At 43.1% G+C, this 15,481-nt stretch overlaps 1 protein-coding gene across 1 annotated transcript; it reads right to left on the bottom strand.

Annotated features, from left to right (window-relative positions):
• Nucleotides 1-358: 358 nt before the first annotated feature.
• MSRB3 (methionine sulfoxide reductase B3) lies at nucleotides 359-15,389 on the bottom strand. Its single transcript, XM_009579539.1, has 3 exons — nucleotides 15,305-15,389; nucleotides 5,547-5,644; nucleotides 359-523 (listed from the first exon to the last, which is right to left on the bottom strand). The coding sequence occupies exons 1-3, from the start codon at nucleotides 15,387-15,389 to the stop codon at nucleotides 359-361; spliced, it is 348 nt and encodes a 115-aa protein (XP_009577834.1).
• Nucleotides 15,390-15,481: the final 92 nt, after the last annotated feature.

Here is a 15,481-nt window from a genome sequence, read left to right as displayed (position 1 = left end):
CACAAGTCCCATCTCCCACACAAAAAGGAAGTGTTCAAACCTAGAGTAACACAGCACTAAGAAGAAACTAATACCTAATAATGCCAAAGCCTCTCGATTTAAGGATTCCCCAAAGCATTCTCAAAGAAAAGAAAGGAAAAGGAAACCTGTGGAGTCAGTCAACACATTTTTCAATCCAACTATATAGTAAACGCACGGGCAGGCAAGGCCTCAGTTCCGAAAAGGTGAGGAAGAAGGATGGTGCAAAACGCTTCCATACATTTAAGCATTCTTAGGATATAAGAGAGCAGGCAATTTAGAAAACATTCCTTGTAAGCTGTGTGGGATCAGCGCAGTTTTCTACAGGCTTTGCTTCGTCCTACAGCTCAGCTTTGCCTGTTTGGGCAGGACTGGTGTTACCGCTGCCTTCTCCGGCGTTGTTCTTGTCTGCTGGCTTGAAAGATAACGAAGCAGAGTTTGTGCAGTACCGTTTGCCAGTTGGGCGAGGTCCATCGTCAAAAATATGCCCCAGGTGAGCACCACACTGAAACAAAATACAACAGAGTATCACTGTGTCTCTGTGCAGCTTGATGGCATCACCGTGGTGTTAAGCAATGACTAGCAGCTGCTTCCAAGGAAGCACATTGGTGCCTACAACGCCCTTTCAAGTGGTATTTACAACCTACATTTATTTGCAAGAGTGATCCACGAAGATGATCTTCTGAGATACCGCGGGCGCCTAAGACTTCAAGCCCAAATTTCCTGGGTGTTTCCCATTGTGCCACTGCGTATGTTTGGTTGGGCCACTATTTCTCAGAAGCCGCCTGTTCTCTGTAATGATCTCAGGGCAGGAGCTCAGTTAAAAACATGGTGGTGAGGGCAGCACTGCCCACGTTTCACTTACTGCTGTAAGGATAGCTGTGTAAGGAAAGGGCAGCCTGAGGTCTGGGCTCTCCTCATCTGCTTCGCCCCTCAGTAAGAAAACACTAAACCCGTTGATGATCCCGGCAAAGACCTAAAGCAGTGAAGATATTCTTTGGAGCATGCCCTCATACTCATTTTTTTTCTTTCCACAGCCTGGCACTCTTCTGAGCATCAGTGTCCTTTTGGGTCCACCTCTGCTCCTTGCCCTTGGAGGGGATGGAGCTCACCCACTACTCATCTCATACTACTTTCTGTAGTATATAGGAGACAGGGACAGGTGACTGAAAAAGACCTGTAGTGAAGATACGTAAAATATTTCTGAATGAATAATCTTTAGCTGGGAGCAATCATAAATAGGAATGATGCTGAATTTGCTTTTTGTAAGGAATATGAAACTACAGATGGTCTATTGACACTTTTGCTCTGTATGAATGAGCCTCAGATACTCGCAGTGGTATTCAGGGTGAACACTACTGCTCCTGTCTGCAAGAAAGGTAACAGTCCCTTGCTTTACAGAAGAGTACAATATTTTGAAAAGCTGATCCAGTTGGTCCTTATTCAAAAATTAGGATTACTATCACTGCACATTATGGCTGACAACTTATCCGGATAATAAGAACTTCTTGTAATTAGTCACTTAAATTCCACAAGTTCATTTTTGTGAACTGCCATGAGAAATAAAAAAAAAAACCCTTGCACTGGAGAAACATTTATCTTGAACAGGAAAGTCATGCTGCTTTACCAAACAGCCTTGGCCTTTCCAGTCAATAGCTGATCTCAGTGAGAGCCGGAATGATGTAACTGAGATCACAGAGCTGCTTGTGGGCTCACAGTCAGACGCAAAAATTAAAGACTGCAAATTATTCTCAACATTTAATCAATTCATAGTATCCCAAATACATAGAGGCAATACTGATTATTCCGAACTGTGAACGAGTTAGCGATGGCAAATCTCTACCCTGCAGTTAATGTGTTGCTAATGTTCTCCTGCTGTTATGGTCTTTAATTCACCAAAGCAGTAGGCAGGGTGTCTGTAGAAGCAGGTAGTGTCTTGGCTTCAGGTTAAACTCTCTCAACAGACTGAAAGGCTGGGGGAGGCTCTCATACCAGCTAGGAGGGACAGAAACTCTTCTCGTTTAATGACAGCTGAAACAATAATCCTCACTGACTCTGGGAGCAGGGCAGGTAGGCATGTGAAGCCTCAGCGCTCCTGCCTGTCGGTCCCACCCGCGCAGCCACATCCCAGGGCGGGCTCCCTGCTCCTGGAGAAGTGTCACTGAAACAGCCACGGCAGTCCAGCAAGGACCCCAAAAACAAACGAGGGCGCTTCTAGCCCGTGGTATCAGCAGGACGAGCTCCCAGAGGCAATGGGAAAAGACATGGATGACTTTGGGTTAAGCAGCAGCTGCTTGGCTTTGTAACAAAGGAAAACAAAACATGCAAATAAGGAAAAGGCAAAGGTGAGTTGCATGGGAACTAGAGAAGACAAAGTTTCAAGTCTTGTTCCTGAAAGACTGCTGTCTTGCCACCCTTTCTTCCATTCTCCGCTGCTTATTTTATTTAATTTTCCTTTAGATTGAAGGCCTTTTTTTAGGCAGTTTGGGCAGAAAACCTCAGCTGTTTCTCAGAGTGGGGTCTCTCACAACGAAGCATTTCACCTGATTATAAAGCTTTTCCATACCTTGGGAAAAAAAAAATCCAAAAAAACTTAAGTGTCCCAGAGAGAGTATTTTTCTAAATGCTCAGCATCCTAATTAAATCATCTTATCTCAACTAAGAATGCTTCAAAACCTCCTGGCTAGAAGTGTTAAACAGATCTTTTCCAGATTAACATTTAACCAAAGATAAATCATTCCCTCTCCACTGGACAGAAACAGAACAAGAGAAACCGTAGAGAGAAACGGTCTGCAGGAGTAATATACTCACACACAGACTACAAAGACAATCTATCAAAAAGGTTTTCCTCACAAAACCTGAGAAGCTGTGTGAGAGTCCAAGGCAGTCTCATTACACCTTCTTGTGATGGCAGGATCACACCAGGATTGGATTACTGCAAAATTTGTTACCTTTTGAGATTACCCCTCACCAAAAATTTATGTGGCGATTCTCTCTGTAGAGGACTCTATAACTCATCTGCCCTGAAAAGAAACGTAATTCAATCCTTTGTATCACAGTATAAGAAACCTGGCCCTCAGCTGAGAGTACAAAGGATGAATTGATTTTACTGTCCTCCCCACACATAATAGGTGCCGACCATTTTTCTAGGACGTATGTACATGTCTGCAAAGCCTCCCAAAAAGGAACAATCATCTGTTGCGGCCTTGCACATAAATATATTGAGCAGAATGCACTGGGACGGTGAAACGGTTAGAGTAAAGCATTTGAAGTATGTGTTTGGGAGCAGGAAAGGGGGGGTCACTGCTAACTGTCAGTATGCTTGGATCTCCCAAGCCTCCTGGTTCTAATATGCTGATGGGAGGCACGGAAAGCAGCTTGCAGTCAGCTGCTGTAGCCGAGTCTGAGCTATCAATGTGCAAACAGTACTTCCGTGACTACAGAATTTTATTGATTTATACAGGTACAAATAATAGCTAGGGAGACCTGAGGGGAAGGGACTCTCGAGCAGGAAAGAGAAAAAAAAGAGAGATGCAACCCGTTTTACAATATTCCTCAAATGCATTTGTAATTAACTTCTACCTGTCACTAATCATTGACCTTTTAAATATATCCAGGGTGATGTGTTTTCAAAAAACTGTAGAAGTTATTTCTAGGATAATCTCATGGATGTCTTTGATTAATATTACAGCAATTTTCCCCCAATGTTTGCTTTCTATAATGGAGAACATTAAAAGATTTTTTTTATTCTCTCAGACAGGTGGAAGGACTTTTAAAGAAAAATCAACTACTTTTTCATCTGCAAAAGATTAATACAGTTTTGGGTGTGGGAGAGGGTATTTCCCTCCAGTTCTACCAAGGCCTGGCATATCAATCCCACTGCTTTCCAGGCTGCAGTAAAACTGCATTTTTTTGCAGCTGCATGTGTGATTCACATTCCTAGGGCTCTGAGGAGGGGAGGAAATGGTTTTGTTATGGACACACAATGCAGCGGTATTAACTGTGCTGAGCAGTGGCTGCAAAGATGCTCACCACTCCTCAAGCTATCTTCTTGTGTGACTTGATCATCAGTGGGGTTATTGCCCCAGGAAGTTGGAGTAGCTGATACGAAGTTGCCATTGGATTATATAGCAACTTTGGTCGCATTTTTTTCTTAATGCTTTAAATTCAGTTTTTGGTTTTGCTTTAATTTTATGATGTCTGCGTGTGACTGCTACTAATACTGCTGGTCTCAGGTCTGCTAGCGCTATTTTGTTTGGCAACAGGTAAATGACATTCCCAGATTCCTTGGCCTGACCACAGGCTGCCTTGGGCTTCTCTCAGGTGAAACCAGGAGCTCTGGCCATCTCTTGAAGGGTGTTCAGCAGGCTGGCAGTATGCTTATTTTAGCACTATTCAGGCCTACTAAGCAGAGCTGAAGACAGTGGGTTGCATTTTTGATTGTGCCAGTAATCACTGGCAAAGCACAAGATTCCCAGTCTGCAGTCCCATTGCTACCTCACTAGGGAATTTAGGGAAATGGATGTTCCCAAAAAGTGTTAAATGGATCTTCTAAAGCATATAATCAATGTAGAAACTACAGAATTATGTAGTACACATGACATACTAGCAGGCACGCTGATTTGGCCATTAACATGTTGGGCCAAACCCTCTACCCAGAGTGAAGTTAATGGATTGTCTATAAAGACAATCTTGCCTCTTTTTGGAAAGCTTCTTAACTCACCCTGAGCATTTATATACAAGGACTGACTGCCTAGTAAGGATGCATACTGTCAGGGATGAAATCAGTTATCCCTCCATGAATACTGTCTGGAAAGAGAACAGCAAATTCTCACGGCCCAAATGAAGCTGCTGCTTCTCTCAGGAGGAGTTTGAGCATGTGGAGCTAGAGGACTGCAAGCTGCTGCGTACCTCTGCCAAACGCCAATGCAGCAGCTTCTCCCTTTGCTAGGTAATGATGATGCCATTCCCTTCACAGAGAGGAGGGCAGCAGAAAGGATGACAGAAAGTAGAACAAGACAGATAACGGAAAATTTGGGCATGTTTTGAATGACTACTGACTTCATTATTTGAGGCAGCCATTAGGACTGCGCTGGGAATGAGTGTTGGGAATGAGTTAGCACGGCTGCACAGTAATGCACAGTGATGGAATCAGCACACAGACAGTCGCTCCACTGCTTTCAACTTCCCTCTCAACTGCTCACGGGTGGAGTCAGCCGGCCAGGCTCAGGAGCTCCTTTGAAGGGACCCTCTTCAGACGGACAGTTTTTGTAGACTCAGCACCAAGTCCAACCATTTACATCTGCTCTGTTAAATCTCACATGAGACAACAATGTGCATTCCAATGAGCCCTTTGTGCCTTCAGCTCGTTCCACCCAGCTGTTATACCTACGACCCATTGTGCTCTCTCACAATGATTACTATTTAATGGAACTGAAAGGTTTGCAAATCTTAGGGAAAGTACAGCATGCTGTAATGATTTTTGCAGCCTTTGCCATCGGAATGGTCTGTGTGTGCTATAAACTAACCTGACTGCAGGATATTTCAATCCGATGCATCCCGTAGGAGAAATCATCATTGAAAGTAATTGCATCAGGACTGATCACATCATAGAAGGAAGGCCAACCTGGAAAAGAGGAACAAGGTAATTAAGAAAAGAGGGCATCTTGGTGGCAGATGGCATTGTAAGAAGCAAGACAGAATTACACTTTGAAAAAGGTTTATCTCATTCCACAGCCTGGAAATAACTGAAATGGAGACTTTGGATCCTAAATCACTTAGGTACTTTGGAAAATTTCCCCCTAAATACAAAGTTGTTTACAGGCAAGGACTAAGCTGCCACTAGCTGCCCATCTTCCATCTCTACAGAGATTCCTGCACTCCACCACAAGAAGCGGTAGCAGTTTAGCTCAGGCACGAAGGTGGCTGCTTAGGTAAGCCAGATTCAGCCTCACCATCAGTTTAAAAAACCACAAATTCCACCCTGAAGACAAACAGCGAGACTTTATGGAACACAAGTGTGTTTGCTTTTGCAGTGTAAAGGTACTTTAAAAAAGAGTTGGTAAGTTGCAGTTTAGAGCCCCAAAACCTGCCTTAACCTTTGCCTTCACCAAAGCATGGTCACACCCAGAAGGATGTGCTCGGACCCTGACCCATCACACATTAGAGGCAGTGAGATGACTACTATTGTGTCTGATATCAAAACAGTAATGAGCGCTTCAGATCAGCCATGGACAGGTGGAGTCGTAACTATGCCTACATTAGACACTAGTAGATGGTCTGCATGTGGTCTGTAGCCAAGACAAAACAATTGCACTCATTAACATGTATGTCCCCCTCTCCACAACACAGGTGAAAAACAATGCAGGTCTATTCAGTGTCCCAGTAGATACCCGTTACACAGTTATAACTTTTCAGCCACCCCTCAAAAACCTGTCATCGTATGCTCCATTTCCTGAAGCTGGGTTTCCACATAAGAATCTGGTAGGCTTTAAGGTCATGTCAACATCTATCAGTGCCCATCTGAAATCCCACCAGCTATCTGTCCTTCTCATTCAGTCTCTTGCCAAATATCATAACATGCACAGGCAACTCTTGCTCTCTGTGTATCACACATATGCACAGGTATACAGAACTTCCTTGTTTCTTTTTCTAATATCTGTTAAGCATTTGCTACTGATGATTTCATAAAATGACTTGCAATAAGCTATTAAGAAACACAGCAGCAGCTGTGAATCACTGCATGCAGATGAATAAAGGATGTATGCAGCTTCCCATAAGTAAAGTGAGTAAAATTTCCTATACAGTAAAAGGAAGTGTGGAAGCTATCAAGTTTTCTGAATGGGGGTAAAGAAAGTGTGTAAACTGGAAAAAAGTCCGTATGTCTTCAGTTGTATCTTAAACTTACTAGGATGCAAGCGTAACAGGCTTTTTTTTTTAAGAAAGAAATGCTCAGAAATGCATTTCTCTTCCTTTTGGGAACACCCATATAGCAGCATTCCTAAGCCTGCAACCTGAAGGCGTTGCAAGCCCCAAGTCCTATGCTCCCAAGGTGCCTACTACCATCACAAGTGTTTCCAACCCAGAACTCACTGCAGAAATAAGTAGAGTCATTTTTTCCCCAAAAGGATTGCAAATGGAAGAGTGACAGACAACAGACAGATTGGGGAGCAAGAACTCTGAACAGGGAAAATATCCCACAAGACAGGAACTCAAAACAGCGCAGCAATGACAACCGTAAAAAACCAATTTATAAATTCTTCCCCTCATGCAAAATATCCCTGCCAAACAAATACCTTCACAAACAGAAAAGGAATAAACATATGACAAGTTTTGCAAAAGGGGTTATCCTGTTGACAGAAAAATTTATGTCTCCTAATTGGTGGCTCCTTTCCAACACCATTCGTCATCTTCTTAGCTGGGCCTGTGTCTAATGAAAATTGAGGCGTTACATAGAGCTGGTCAGAATATTTTTAAGGAAGCCTTTTTAGTTTTTTTAATGTAATAATTTTGCAAAACAGACATATCAGTTTGCCCTTGTGTGATGTCAGAGAAGTTCCAAAGAGGGAGCTGTTTGGAGCAACCAACTATCCGATCGTGTGAAAGCCTCTGGAAGAGGAACACTTCAGTGCTGCAGAAATTCTCAAAGACAACCCTGCCTCCTCCATAACAGCAATAAGGGGGAAGCTTCAAAGGCTGCTACACAGAGATTGAAGCAATCTGTGTCTTGCTGAGAAAATTATCTTGTGAGAAGGGTTTGGAGGAGACGTGTTTATGTCAGCTTTGACATTAAAGGAAGACCATCCATCCTCCTTTCTCCAGACTTTTCCTTTTGGTCTTCCCATTCACCACAGAAAAATTATTTGCTTTGGATGCACTCCATGCACTTTTGAAAAATGAAGTCATCTGAAACCTATATAAACAGGCAAGCTCCTCCTAAAGTAGCCTTTGTACCCAAAGTGACTGAGTAACTTCAGTTTAGGTTGTCAGTTCATGCTACATGTGACACATGTTCCAAAGGCTCCACCACTGACACATATGGTCCCCAAGACAGGGACTAGGAAACAGCCTGTGCCTCCACAGCGTGGACTTTTAACTCTCGGTCGTGCCATCTCTTCTTGAGTGACATGGCAGGCCAGGCACCAGCATTGCTGTGACGAACCAGTAATTCCATGAGGATTGACTGAAAACTGAGCAAGCCCTGCAACAGAAAAGGTCCTGAAGGGCACAGTGAGACACATGGTCACTCTGCTGACCTTGAGGGGAAGACAAGTGAACTGCTCATTTTGTTGATGAGCCAAACTCACCAGGAAAATCAATCCCCCTCTGCTGTCTCATTTCCTCTCTCCTGCGCTGAAGTGGAAAACCCTTTTGATAGTTTGCTAAGCCTTCTCTGGCCGTTTTCTCTACTTCAAAAGCTGCCAGGACAAGCTGTAGAAGCAGTCTCCTTGCCTGCACATCAGGCAACTCCCAGTGACGTAGAAAGCCAGCCAGACCCCTGTGGACTCTTCATATGATCTTTCTGTCTTTGTAAGTGAATGACCCAGCAGTGGCCTCCATTTTGCAAGGCCCAGGCTACTTCTCCTGCTGTCTCACTGGCTGCTGCTCCTCCACTCCTGTCCTGAGCACCTGCCTCCTTCCCGCTGTAAGGCTGCAAAATGCCTGACTCACTCTACATTTCAGACTGCTGTTAGCTGTGCGTTAAAGCTTCAGTCTGCCTTTGAAGGCTATCTGGCTACTTGGAAAGGGTATGCTTCTGCAGGAACGGGGGGGAAGAAGCCCGTTTTGGATCTCTTCTGCTTCTGCTGAGCTGAAACAGTAACCCTTAGCACTGCAGAGACTGAGTGCTGGAGGAGACTCTGCAAATGCTGGTGCCGAGACTCAATCCTCCCCAGGTGATGGCTTTCTGTCGGGTCTAGCTCACCACATCTGACAGGCAGCAGGAGCGGGGCTGCTGTCTTTTGAAGGATGGTAAAACATAACAGCTAGGAAGAAATAGCTGCTGGAGGAAAGGGGCAAAGGGTAATTGCAGGAGACAAGATGGGGGTGAGGGGAGTCTCCCAGCTGAGTGAACAACTTCAAATGACATTTGCACGTTTTTTTGTATGTGTGAACAGCAGCTAAGATTTGTGAATACATTCATCTTTGAATGTAAAGTTTAGTTTGAGGGAGAGTATGACACAATAACAGTCAGCAATTTTTATCACATTACAGACATTTAAAATGGGCTCATTCTTATTTTCACAATCACTTTGCATCACACTGGCAATACGAAAGGTAAGAGTCTGTTGTGTTTGTGCTCACTCTCATGACCCTTTACAAGGGAGTCAGGCTGCTATGTCCTAAGGGCCGGTTTCTGGTATGTTAATAAGCCAGCCACAGAGACGAATAGTTTTTCAGCTATATAGCAAGTATCCTTTCTTGGATCTAAAATACACTAAATAAAGCAATGAAACTTTCTTCCGTCAAGCACTTAAGTGAAAACCATGTGTAAACTGAACACTACTGACAGATCTTTTCCGCTCCATCCTGCATGAGTAATAGAAAGGATCTTATGCTGCTGGGTGTCACACATACTGAGTCATGTCCCATTCTTCCTCATTCTGGGACAGCCCCCAAATACTTTGTAAAAGCTGCACAGCATTTCTAAGATTCACCCCACACCCCCTCACCAAAACGGAATCTTTTGTTTTTCATAATAGTCCCTCTTCTGGCAAAGAGGAGACAGTGGTTCATGCCTCTTTGTCAAAGAATTCTTTCTTCAGAGGAGAGATGGCCTGGTACTGCCCTGGGCAGCAACAGTGAGGAACAGGGAAGAAGAGAAATGTTGGCTCTGGTAACCTATGCTGGATGCTGCTTATGCAGCCCTACACATAGGGTTTCAAATCATTCAAAAAAGGCATCTTCTTTCTCAGTTTCAGACCTCCTACTCTAGGTACCTTGATTGAGTCCGTATTACTAATGAGCCGCCTAAGGCGGGCACCTATACAGGCAGCTGGCACAAGGTGGTATCACGGCAACACAGGCAGCCAGCACACAGCAGTCCCAGACAGCTAACCAAGCAACCAGTTTGTCTCCTTCTTAAACTGAGATGCCAAAGTAGTTCTAATGCCTGAGTAAGGCAGCGGCAGCGAACAGTGTGCCTACAGTCCGGCCCCCCTTGTGCATTCCTGGTAGAGATATGAAACCCCAGCAGGAGCAGATTGTTTCTTTCACGTTAACCCAGGAAGTTCTAAAGCACCTCATCTCGTGGGCTACTCCAGGACTCTTTCTTGGGGCAATGCTGACCTCATGCAAAAAAAGACATTTTGTTCCCATAAACTTTTGGAAAGCAATCCAGCTGTTGATTGATTCATCAGTTTTAGAAGCATCTCAAACCTCCTTCCAGTTTTGGAAGTTTGCACACATTTTGTTGTAGTTAGATCTCCAACTTCCTAATAAATGGATGCAAGCACTTAGACATCTAACTGTTAAAATATGAGTCTATAATTATTTGCAGAAGCAAAACGGCAGGCTGCTCTTGAAAATCAGCCCTGCTAGGCTATTTTTTCCCCTCTCCTGAACTAATACTCCTTTTGACATTTTTTTGAACAGCACAATTGCAATCCCAAAGCTCTGACATTATTCCCACTTCATACACCTGCTGACTGGAGACCTCCACAGTTTTTCAATAACTGTGATGTCTGTAGTTATGTTTTTCATTTTGGATCCCAAAGAGATTAAGTTCAACCTGCATTTTATCATTCTTTGCTGTAATTATTCCAAGCATTTACTTCAGTGAGTTATTTACAGATGGAGAAGTAGGGGGAGACGGAAGATGTTAGAACTACCAAATAGCACCAGATGGAAAAGAGGACCTTGACCTGAAAAATACCTTGTTCCTCTGATGTGCTGTATTTTTAGAATTCTGATTCCCTTTTAACCTAACGCGGATTAATGAAAACCCAAAGGCTTTTTAAGGTAGAGTCTCATCATTTATCTTCACTGAGAAGCTATGTCTGTGTAAAAACATAAAGCGTATAGGATTAAAAAAAAGGTAATAAAGCTTCTGCTTTGAAACTGCTGTAAAGCTGAAGGGCCTTCACTTTCTTCTTTCTCACAGGTTTATTGAAACAGAATCTGAAAGACGCAGGCATCCACAGCTGTAACTTCTCGCATGCAAGTTTAATGTAGAACTACAAAGTGACATATTGCTATTCTGTAGAATGCCTGTGCAGATATAGGGCTTTTTTTGACTAACATCCTGGGTTATTTTTCATAATATCTCCATGATGATGAATGCACAATAAATAATTCTTACTTACAAATATTTTGCCATTAGGTAACACTACTTTCAGTGGAGGTTCATCTAATTTACCCAAATGTAGCTAGAAACAGTATTAGGCACAGAAACATTCTTGTTCAGCAGCAAACGACTTTACATTAGATATGTATTCCGCTAGAAAGAAAACAGTCACTCCTTTCCAGCACTATCCAGACATAAGGAGGACGACATGGTACCATTTTTCAGTAGAACATGCAGAGCATTGGAGTGGTAGCTAGGTTGGGGGGGGAGGGGAGACAAAAACAAAATTAAGCTTAATTTTGGAAGGAAAAGTAAAGAGAGGGCTTATCTCTAACACGCTACCTGTCTCTAACAGCAAGTAGGGCTACCGCAGCAGGCAAATACCACTCTGACAGAACAGTGTGGGAAGGGAATTTTACAAAACAATTGAACTTCTGATAGCAGCTTTTATGAGTCAATAGCCATCTGTTTTTTTCTTTATGTTTCTCACTTGGGAAATAAAAAAGTGAAAGCCATAAATAAAGGTGGTATTTGTTTTCTTCCACTATGGCACTCTGAGCATCAAAACAACTTACTATGAAACAGCATATGCAATCCAGATTTATTTCTTTGTTAGTGGAAGGAGGTTATATTTGTTTAAAATGATTGTTAAGGGAGATCTGAAACTTTGCATCTACAGTTTCACTTAACATCTGAATTTTTCAGAACAAGAGCGTCCCTGATGTCTCTTGAGCAGTGACAGCAAGGGGCCTGCTCTCTTTAGCAATTAATAACTGTATCACAATACCACTATTGCCCTAGCTGCTTCCTTAGTCCTTTCACTGTGCTCTAAAATACTGCTAAATACAAGCCAGCTGTTTTAGAGCCTTCCTCTGTAACACTCCTGACATCTCCAATGTCTGGGCTGCTGCTAAAATCAACAGGTAGGCAGGAGCTGGGATCTTCCTCAAGTCTTCTTGCAAAGATTGAGTTACTAATGGTTTCTTTCTTGGTTCAGGTTCAACAAAACTACTGAACCTAACTCACTTCCTCCCAAAGGATGGGTTTCTCCCCTCATCTGAACAGTGTCTCTTGTTACTTTAAATCATGGCTAATGTTTTTAAAAATATATCTTACACATATATCTTACACATAAGTCAGCTGTAGATCTTCAGCATCAAAGGAACCAAACAGAATCATGTGAAGCAGTGTAACCTTAAGCTATAATTTTAAAATGCCATCAAGAAATGTCTCAAATAGTTTTTAAAATTTACTGTTGACCTAGTAACCTCAGTCCAAAGCATTCAACTCCAAATAAATGTTTTTGTTTTCCTTCCAAACGCAGTATTGGTAAAACAAATGTATATATTGCAAAATATCTTGCAGTCGGTATACCTATGAGTTATCTGTGCAATTCACTAAAATAACTGAAGCTTTCATACAGGATGAGTAAATCAGGATAGCAGTAGAGCTGGCAGGCCTTACAATGGAAGTGATTTGACAAAACTGGAATCCTAATGCAGTGTGTTCACAGAGAAAGTAAAAAAACCCAGCAAATGCAACCTTGTAACAATCAGCATCTGGCACTGAAATGAACAGCAGTCACAGATGAAGTACATATTTGAAAAATTTGTCATGGGGTGTTTCAAGTAATGAACATCCACAATTTGTTTATTGAAATATTTTCCTGTAGTATTGTTATGCGTGTCTGGGAAATAAAGTTTGTAAAGAACAGCCAGAACTCAGTTACACACTAAAACTGAAACTATAGAGGTGGAATTCTAAGAGAATTATTTTTAACTCCAAAAAAAAGCAGCCTGTACTGTCTTCCTTTTGCAGTTATATTCCTTCTACTGAGCCTCCTTCTACAGTGCCTCCAGCACTGAGTGCTCTAGCAGACAAGCACCCTCCTCATTACAGCTGGACAAACAGGCTCTCATTGCAGTTGTAAAGTTAAGAGTTATTACACTGATTAAAACCAAAAAAAGACAAAGGCCCCCTTTCTTCTGTTTATTTTAGATATTGAATGAGATGTCTTGGTGAGGGAACTTGGTCACAAATAACTAAGAAGGGACATAATTTTCTCAGCCGTCAAGGAAAGCTTTTGTCAGGATTTGGGCCAAGACTGGGGCAGTTAGCAGATGGCAATGTCTGCCCAAGGTTGACAGAATAGAGTACTGAACAGCAGGGTGAAGACACAGCCACAAACCACCAGGTCTGCTGCAAGGGCCATTTGGCCATCTTGCCCCAGGACAAGACTCTGCAGGAAGGTGGGGTATGGCTCCTTCTGATGCCACGATGAAGCAGTGGAGAGCAAAACCCTCCTCTTTGTGTCGTATTACAGCTTATCCACTAAGCCGGTCCTCAACATAGATACATTTCCAGAGCAGGATTTTCATCCCAGTGCAGGAACACCTCGTCATGAGCAATAGGCTCGTCAAGCCCTGCAAGGAACCTTGCCATGAAGCCCTCCTTCACCTGGGAAGTGCAGAAGCTACTCACTGCAGCTTCATGCAAAGACTTCTGAAGTACTTCTGCCACCTTGGACCTGGTACCAGGGTAGCTTTACATTGCCTCTGCTTAAGACTTTGTCTCTACAACACACAGATGAACACTGCACTGTCACGCACAAAAGGACGCAACAGCTATAGGCACTGCAGAAAATCCTAAAAGAAGTAAAAAGGAATGATTTGCGGGGTTAGATTGTTTGGAGTTAGTGTTGGTTTGGGGAGGAGATTTAAATCTTTTTAACAACCTCTTATGCAAACAAAAGCAGGTAGGTAATAATGCTGACTAGAAAATAAAGACCTTTCTTCACAGAAAAGCCTGACAAAAACAATATACATGTGCACACACACTCCCACACACTCCTTCTCCTTTAAGTCTTCTGTGGCAAACTTCAGCTGTACTTTGAAAACTTCTGAAAACTGAAACTACTGAAATGGAAAAGTTCATATTTCAGATTATAATGTTCACCTTCTGTTTTGCTTTCTGTTACGGTTTCTAAAGCAAAGCATGTCCTTTCTGCTAAACCCCGTATTTTCTTTCAAGAAAGATTTCAAAGGAAAACTTTTCACAGCCATACTATATAGCCAGTCCAAGGAAAAAAACAGCAAACGGCTTAAAAACAATCTCATGAGGAGCTGTTCTCCTTTAATGCTCTGCTGGGGGAAGCCCAGCTTCCCTCTGGAATCACCCAAAGACTGAGCAAGCGCTAACATGGCTGCTGAGCAGATCAGCTCAGCACAGGTCTCTTACCTGCTCCAGTGCCTGTGCTTTTCCTTACATGATCGCGTCTTTGACTTCTTCTTTTTCTTCTGGATTAGCCTTCTAGTATATTTTTTACTTGAATAAATAATTTAAACAAAACAAATGTACCGTACACAAACTGCTCAAGACATGGAAGTAATTTTCAACCTAAGCATTTGTAATATGGCACAGTACGATGGTAACAATGGAAGTCAATTATACTCACTACATGTTTTTGCAGACAAATAATATTGGTTTACAAACATCCAAATCACTTCAGGGCCCTATTTTCTTTTACACTATTCTAGGTAAAGAAATACGTAAAAAGGAGTAATTGTCTTGGAAAAGAAACCTGACGCAACAAGCAAGAGGAGAAGTAAAGAGAAGATTTAGAGAGAATCGGCAAAAGGAAATGGGCCAATGTGCAGGAGAAAATTGGAGAGAGGCAAGATGGTAGGAGTGGGCATGCAGTCCTCCAATAGATGCACCCAAGTATCTCAAGGAAAACTCTCCCTACTCATGGGGATTTGTCTCCTCTACACAGTCCCCCCCACAGCACTAGGCCAGCCGTAGCTGCAATTCACATCGTCAGCTATGGACACTCTTTGGATACGCTCTTCTGTAACACTGAGGGCTGCTCCATATTTGTGTTTTCCCTGGGCTTTCTCCTCTGGGCCATGCAGATGCCCCACAGCCCTGCCCGGAGCAGACGTCCCGACTCCGCTGCTCAGGCACAGGCCCTCGCACGGTGCCCGTGCTCAGGGTGCCCCGTACCGCTGGGCGCAGCAAGACCGCTGCCCTCGCACAGCAAGCCCGATGGGCAGGCCAGCTGCCAGCTCTGAACGTCCAAAGCGGGCATCTTCCAAATGAAAACCCTGGAGGGAGGAGGGAGAGGAAGAAGAGAAAGGAAGTGCCCGCAGGCCACGGCGTTTGAGGGAGAAGGGGTATGTA

Source organism: Fulmarus glacialis, unplaced genomic scaffold (genome assembly GCF_000690835.1).
Source record: "Fulmarus glacialis isolate BGI_N327 unplaced genomic scaffold, ASM69083v1 scaffold46176, whole genome shotgun sequence".
Lineage (NCBI taxonomy): Eukaryota > Metazoa > Chordata > Aves > Procellariiformes > Procellariidae > Fulmarus > Fulmarus glacialis.
Note: the sequence above shows the minus strand (reverse complement) of the source record. Positions and strands in the feature narration are given on the sequence as shown.

What these genes read in the sequence shown, in the direction of transcription:
- MSRB3 (XM_009579539.1), bottom strand. Translation starts at nt 15,389, where the DNA reads ATGCCCGCTTTGGACGTTCAGAGCTGGCAGCTGGCCTGCCCATCGGGC. An exon ending in CGGTCTTGCTGCGCCCAGCG is followed by an intron (nt 5,645 to 15,304) that starts GTACGGGGCACC and finishes CCTCTTTTCCAG; the next exon opens with GTTGGCCTTCCTTCTATGAT. An exon ending in TTGAAATATCCTGCAGTCAG is followed by an intron (nt 524 to 5,546) that starts GTTAGTTTATAG and finishes ATTTTGTTTCAG; the next exon opens with TGTGGTGCTCACCTGGGGCA.